Raw genomic sequence first — 7,508 nt, 5'->3', positions numbered from 1 at the left:
AGATGGGGAGCAGAGTGCCAGTAATGATTTCTGGTCTGATTCTGTGCCTTTTAAAGTCAGGTGGAGCTTTGACATTGATTTCAGTAGATTCATGGCATTTGCAAGCATCATGCCTTTAAAAGTGGTGTAGCTCAATCAGGTTAGCATCAGAACAGGAAACTGGGTGAGACAACTTGGGGGATTGGTCTATGTACCACTTGTGAGTTTGGGTTGATATCAAGTTGTTATAGTGAAATGATTGTGAAAGTGTTGGGTCGTATACTGCCCCTGTGGATGTGGCGTTAATTCTTTGCTATGAGGACTGGTTCACCAGCTGTTTGCTAAGCCATAGTGGTTGCCTTGCGAACACTGTACCGAGTTTGCTGGACTGGGAGCAGCTAGTTCTTTCAACTTCTCTGCAGGAGGTGGAGAGCAGAAAATCCTCTACCAGTAGGGCTCCAGCTTACCTGCAGAACCAGCCAAGGTCAGAGCAAGCTGTCTTGAAGGGAGGCAAGCGACTCTGGCTTATTAGATTTGAGAGTTATTGTTGCTTTACCATCTTAACCTAAGGACCCTTAAATATCACCTTCCAAGTGACTAATCAATGCCGACTTGTTTTGAAAAGGCTCACTGTGTTGCTGCTAATGCATCCTGGTGGCACTGCTCCCTACAGTCTCGGGAGAGGGTAAGTCTGAAGTCACGTGGACCCCTTGGAGAGCTGAGGATGAGACAGAGAGGTGAAGCTGGAGCGCCCAGTTTTGGAAAACAGTCTGGTCAGGCTAGGCCACAATACTATACAATAAAACCAGTCAGTGCAATTATAATGGGCTAAAGTGTGTCCAGATGGGCATGAAGGGAGGTTCCCGACCGTATTAAGCTAACTCAGCTGAGCTTATTGGATTTTACAGCCCTTTTCTCATGATGTAGGTGGAAAGATTCCTCCAGAACATAGTTAATCTCCTCAGCCCATTCTTATGCCCAATCATTGTACTTTGGGCTCAATCTGTCAAGATCAGTCAAGCTGTTTTCTTCAATTCACTTTGGATCAGAGCCCTGAAACAACCTGATAGTCCACTTCTGCATGGACTTTTCTCACTTTATAGTGGCAAACTCATAGACGTACCCACAGTTTCTATGAATAATCTTTCCCAGATGGTCTGAAATGAAAGTTGGCACGGAAAGCAAACCTCCTTTCAAATATACAGCCAGACAGGTTGGATGTCTTCCCTTTGGGAAAGGGGGACACTTTGTTCCATGAGGTAAGAAAGGACAAAAGCTTGAAATCACATTAAAGTTTGTTTCCAATAATTCACCAGCAGTTAAGCGACAAGGTGTGGGACGTTCATGCCCATTCAAATGTTGATTGTCAGCAACTGAAAGTTTTGTGGTTACTGTTTAGAAGCTGCTCTAATAGTAGGAACAGGTTATGCCTGTGGTTACAAGTTCAATACCCATTCTGGAAAGTCCAGCCCCCTTCACTGGGCTGTGAGTCAGAACAATGGAAAGGAAAGCCACTGGGGGGTCTTAGCAAGAGGGAGTTTCTCCCTTGCATATAAAGTCTGGGTCATGGTTATATTTTGTGTTGTAGGTCTTGGCAGCCTTTTGGAAACATGCTGCAGCAGTTTTGTCACACTCACAGATCATCTTCTCGCAGCTTTTCCAGGCTGAAAAGTAAAACAGCAGGGAGTCAAGAGAACAGTATAGGAGAGCCAAGAGGAAATGGAGTAGGATATGTCCTGTCTCTCCATAGGCTCTAGTGGATTATGGATCACCCCTGGCCTGGCAGTGGAACTGGTAGTTGATGGAAGTGGCCATGGTGATCTCCTGGGGTGCCAACGGGAGGGATCACAAACCCACAGCTAGTCCCAGGGCTTCTGCAGGTGACTTCCTCTCTGCTACTGTTGAGAAGACTGGAGTGAGAGAGGTGCTCTTCTTTGCACTAGCTGAGACCCATGCAAGAGCTCAAACCAGCTAGGTCTTATACCGCCTCCATGCAGAGAGGAAATTTTCACTTTGAGTGCACTGTCCGAGCCAGTGTAAGCATGGGCCTGTCATTTCGATTCTTTTTGCTGCCCTGGACTGCTGTGTATGCAGCACCATCCAAATGGCCTAGGTGAGCCCTAGACAAAAGAAGCTGAGCATCAAGCCAGAGATCACTGTGCTGCACAGCAAGGTAGATCCCACATGTTAATAAACGTTCCTGCTGGACAGCTTTAGAGTCATGCTAGAAGCATTTCCTGGAGCGCCACCAAGGCAGTCTGTCCTGAGGTTTGGGGAAAATTCAGCTCAGTGCACTGAGCAAGCTTATGTCCTATTAAGTTTTTAAAACTACGTGTGTGTGGTGTGGTCCTTTATCTGGTCCCCTGGGATCCATTTCACCCTTTGGGAGTCTGGTTTCTCTTTAACCTTCAGCCTAAAATCACAGTCAGGGCTTGAGCTGCCAATGTCCTGTATCCAGCCCCATCTGGTTATTAACCAATGAGTTAATGTTTTCCAGCATGCTGGTCCAAGAGATGCCCAAGAAAATCCCTCACATGGTCTCTGTGGATGGTGATGCCATTCAGTTAGTGACCTTAACTTCACACTCTTACTTACTGCAGGTGATGTCCTCCTTGATGGAATAAAAATAGATGTCCAGTTTTAAATTACAGCCAATCTTAGAGGCCTTTGTATAGCAGCAGTCATGGGCATGGCAGCACCTTATGTGAAAAAAGCTGGCATTCGTGTAGTGCTGAGTGGTGGCAGGGAGGATTATTACCATCTGCTATTCTTTTTCCCTCTTCTACTTTCTGACTGAAATCAGAACCTCTCTGTGCTTGGAGCTGTACACGTAGGATCAGATCCTATTCCAACTCTTAAACGGCTAAGCTAATCCTCTTCCCCCTTCCTTGAGTCCCTGAAAACCATTAATTTATCAAGGTCACAAAAAGCAGCAAAGAGGAGAAGCAACCAACCTTCATTTGCTTTAGCAGTTGTACAGGAGCTTGAGTAGGATGAAAGGAGATTGCAGTTAGATACTTAAGTCCACGGAGGCACCTAAAAGGACTAGATTATACCCCAATGACCTTTCAGACCAGAGGATATCTTCCTCGCTGAATAGTTTAGTGATTTCCAATCATGACTAGTAGTGAAACTGCAGTTCCTATACCCCATTACCTTTCTTGTTCTACAGAACTATAGAAAAGGGAGAAATTAGATATGACTCACTATTCGGTTTACAATCAGGGTGAACTTGTGATTGATTTCCTGTTTCTGGATGTTAAGCTAATATTGAGTGGTTGATTAAATAGCCCAAGTGCTATGTGCATTCCTATGCATAGAATATACATGGCATAACAATGGGGAATTAAATACCATGACTTCAAATCTGTTGATAGAGCAGCATTATAATTAGTCAGAGATCATTAGAGTGTGAGTTATGGGTACCAGACTATTTTAAAAGAAACAGTGTAATGATGCTTTGTGAGCATCTGACAATTTTCATTTAAGGATTTCAAAGCTCCTTATGTCAGCATTAGCCTTATTTTACCCATGGAGAATTTATTGTAAAGAGATATTGTTTCTCAGTGGGAGATTCAGCTGTCTTGACTCGGGTTCCCTGCTCCAACCACTTGTCCAGGCTGCCTCCCCCAAGGGTTTTGCTCAGGGTTTGAGACAAGGATAGTGTGGGCTCTGATGAGCAGCGGTAGCAATTGTCCCTGCTTCCCAATCAGTCTCATCTAGGGATTGTTTGGTTCCTTCAAGGCCACTGTAGCATCCATAATGGAGATGAGAGAGTGGAGAGTTTCCCAGTGCTTTTCCGATGAGGTCTGCAAACTGGATCAGGTTACTGCATGCAAGTGGGAGGACTGCAATCAGAGCCAGGGATTGTTAAGCAGTCTGGAAAGAACGCAGTCCTGCCTCTCTAATCAGGCTGGAGGCAGAGACCAAACAACCTACCGGTGCTCTAATCATAGACCTCACCCATACGTCCCCCCTGCCCTTGCTGTCTACAAGTTGAGTCCTGATGCCCTCAGGTCAGGAGGGCACTGATGTGCTCCACATTTGATGGTCTCGACATCATTAAGGGATTCAGTTAAAATAATGTTCTGACTTCATGATGCCAAAGGTGTGAGGCCACCATTACACTGTGGTCTGTCTAGAGGCTTGGTTGGACGCAGTATATTCTCCAAATAGAACATAAATAAGAAAGATAAAGAGCCAGAGGGAGGCAAGGTAACTAAATGGAGGTCAGGTCACACAGTAGATAAGTCACAGAGCTCAGCTCTCCTGAGTCTCACCTGAGTGCCCTATCACAGCTGCCAGCAATTCATTACTTTTGAAATGATGGGATTTTCCAGGTAGCATTAGGCTTTTATAGAAGAATCTGGAGAGTTAAAAACAAACTGCCGGTTCTCACGTTTCCTTGCAGCATAAGGAAAGGAAAGTAACGGCATATGGCCCCTTCATTTTGGGTGCTTCGTGTCTAGTAACAGACAGCTCTAACATGAAACCCCAGCACACTAAGTGTGTTAACCCTCCTTATTTTGCTTATTATATACACACACATTACAGCTTCACCTCCCCTTATTACATGCAAAAGGATATACAAATATTTACAAGTCTCAAACAAGCATGATTATTATATAGTGATACCTCTGGGGGTAATCTATTGCTCTTGCTTCAGGCATTTAAGCCTGGATTTTTAGAGGAATTGGTAGCTTAGCTCCCACGGACATCCACCCCAGTGTGGGGGTGAGTATAAATAACGCTAAAAAAATCCCTGTTATAAAGTGGAGAATTGTGTGGAAGTTGAGCTTTTTCCTTATTTTGAGACTCAGAAGTGGGCCCATTTCCCCAGAAAAATTGATAAAGTATAAAGCGAAAAGGGTGCGTTTTCCAGGGTAAATGTATGACTTTATGAATCAAAAAGAGTTTCCATGAGCCAGGGTTTCATGCTTTCATGTCCAAGCCTTACCTGCAAAATATACAAGTGCTTGAGCCCAAGAAAGCAAGACAAAGCCTGCAGTGATGTGTGGGGAATAGGTACAGGCACCTTTAGCTGGCACCTGTGCGCACTCTTTAAGCCTCCTTGAGGTTCATGCTATTACACACAGCTGGGTCACTTTGCTGTTGCCAAAGTTGCTGCAGGTGGGAATGCAGCAATTCAAGAGGAAACAGGAGGGGGTTTTTTGTCCCTGAAACGGTTCATCTGCTGGTTTGGTGGAAAATGTTAAGCAGTATCTTTTTCTTTTTGTATGTCTCCACCTGCCCAAGATGAAAACTGAGCCTATATGAAGGGTCAGGCCTCAGCTTTCTGTACCCAGGACAGCAAAGCGAGCCAGAGCAACAAACCACAGAAAAGGGCGGATGGTAACCACAGAAATCAGCCCACTCTTTACTGTCTATTCCAGAGGTCTCTGTTCCAGTGACCCCCGACACTGTGGGTAACCAAGAGTAGGAGGGGGGTCTCTAGACACTATACAAAAGTTTGGGGTTTTTTTGGTATTTCAGCAGCAACTCAATCAGCTCAGGCTCCCATGGTTTTGGGTTCTGCACAGACATGGAACAGAGTGGGAAAAAATTCAGCTCAACTGGCCATGCTGGAGTGCACAAAGAGGGGTCCAGCTCCCTTTTATTTAGAAGTAAAATGAAGGACACAGAATGATAAGCAAAGCACATGGAAACCAAGCTGTAGTCAGTATGGGAAACAGTAGAGAGCTTCCTTCATCACTCCTATGAGACTGCTACTTATCCAAACAATCCCTAGTCACCATCTTAATACTACTTTTAGCACCCTTTAGAGCAAAGCTGAGGTCAGAGCTGTGTTGTGCAAGATGCTGTATTAATGCAGCACTCCAAGAGATAGTGCCATGCAGTCTAAATACTCAAGCAGACAAAGGTAGGGAAAAGGGAGGATTATTTTCTCCCCATTTTACAGGTGGGTAAACTAAGCAATGAGCTACCTTGCCCAAGATCATATAGGAAGTCATGAACAGAGCCAGAAATAGAACCCAGTCCCGTGCCTCCAACATATTCCCTCTCACTGTACGAGCCATTGTCCAGAGATCATTCTCTTTTGGTCCGGTGTATGGTAATCAGACAGTGAAGGTCAATCCAGTTCATTATTCATAAGCAGTTCTGCAGACTTTTTCTCTACAGAAGAGCTCTCTGAAAGCACAGGCCTTTTATAGCTCCACCCCCGGCACTGGGCTGATTTTTCCTGGGGAAGCGTTGGACAAGGGAAATCTTGTCAGTTAAATGCTCCATTGAAGGACTGGCAGGGACTCAGGCAGCCCCTATAGCACTCAGGTGTGGGTCCCGTGCACTTGCTGTCTCGATAGCGAACAAATCGCGAATTGTACGTGTCCAGGTTTTTCTCCAGGCAGAACACGGCATTCCTGTCGCATGCACAGACCTGCTCTTCACACCAGCTCCCCAAAGCTGCAGAGACAAAGAGAGAAATGCATTCTGCATTGACATTGAGGAAGCCCCGTGATGGGGAAGGCGTCTGACTTCCCAGGCCTGAATTAATACCTGGGCTGTGTGTTGGCAGCATGGGGAGAGTGTAATTGTACCAATCTCCCCCCTCCCACTGTGGAGTATGTCGGAGAGGGTGTCTTTTAGCTCAGCACACCCCAAACTGGAGGCAGTTTTCAGATTTGGGAAGTTTAAAGCATGGAGGCAATTCACTGCCTGCATCGCTTCACAGCAGTCTGGTGAGCATCCACCTGAATGGCCACATCTGGGAAATCCACATGCAGCTGGCTGCATGCGCCTCACCTTACCTATATTGTTGCCCAAGGAACCAAGTCAATAGCATCAGGATCTGAATTAGGACTTTCAAAGAATCAGGGTATTGCAACCCTAGAAGTTACAGGTTATGAATTCACTTCTTTGGTCAATGGCATTTGAGACAAGACAGCTAAAGTCCTTTCAGGTGCCCTGGCCCTTCTTTCTCTACTTCCTTCATTTCTCTGTTTGGATCAACAGACATGCTGCGACTTCTGGCAATCAGGTGTTGAGGTCTCAGAGTGAAAATCACTTAGAAGGGAAGCAGTGGGCTAATTTGACAGGAGAAGCAAAGCAAACTCCCCATTTTTCCAAGGGGAGAGCACTCACCACAGATTATATTCCCATTCTTGTAGGCATAATCATACCGCTTGGTGTTTCCGTGACAGTCACTCTCCTTCAGCTTTTTATAGCAGCAGTTGTGACTATGGCAACACCTCCAGGGAAAAGGAAGGAGAGAGAGACGCATCACAGATCTGCTGACAATGGCAGAAACCCACTGCCACTGCAGCAGGAACACAAGGCCATTGCTTCGTCGGTTGTTGGACTCCCTGTGTGTACGTAGGGTATTCACACTCAATATATGCATTTACTCCTGTTTAAATGTAACTGGACATCAAACCAGAAACACGTGGGGAAGCAGTCAGCAGAAGTGGACTTCTTTGCAGACGTCATTAAACCTCTCTAGGGGTTTTCTGTCACTTTCATTTCCTGGAAAGGACCTTGGCCAATAAACCTTACTTCACTTTATAGCGATA

General features: G+C 45.5%; 1 protein-coding gene across 1 annotated transcript in view; it reads right to left on the bottom strand.

The window, feature by feature from the left end:
• Positions 1 to 1,503: 1,503 nt before the first annotated feature.
• LOC109293565 (neutral phospholipase A2 agkistrodotoxin-like) overlaps positions 1,504 to 7,508 on the bottom strand; it is a 33,623-nt gene continuing 27,618 nt past the window's right edge. The window contains exons 2-5 of the mRNA XM_019511568.1: positions 7,081 to 7,187; positions 6,224 to 6,402; positions 5,444 to 5,511; positions 1,504 to 1,732 (exon numbers count right to left, since the gene is read on the bottom strand). Coding sequence (XP_019367113.1) covers positions 1,504 to 1,732; positions 5,444 to 5,511; positions 6,224 to 6,402; positions 7,081 to 7,187 — 583 coding nt within the window. The remainder of the gene's footprint in view (positions 1,733 to 5,443; positions 5,512 to 6,223; positions 6,403 to 7,080; positions 7,188 to 7,508) is intronic.

This window comes from Gavialis gangeticus, unplaced genomic scaffold, assembly GCF_001723915.1.
Source record: "Gavialis gangeticus isolate Ggan-Ray unplaced genomic scaffold, GavGan_comp1, whole genome shotgun sequence".
Classification (NCBI taxonomy): domain Eukaryota; kingdom Metazoa; phylum Chordata; order Crocodylia; family Gavialidae; genus Gavialis; species Gavialis gangeticus.
This window is presented reverse-complemented; position numbering and strand designations above follow the sequence as displayed.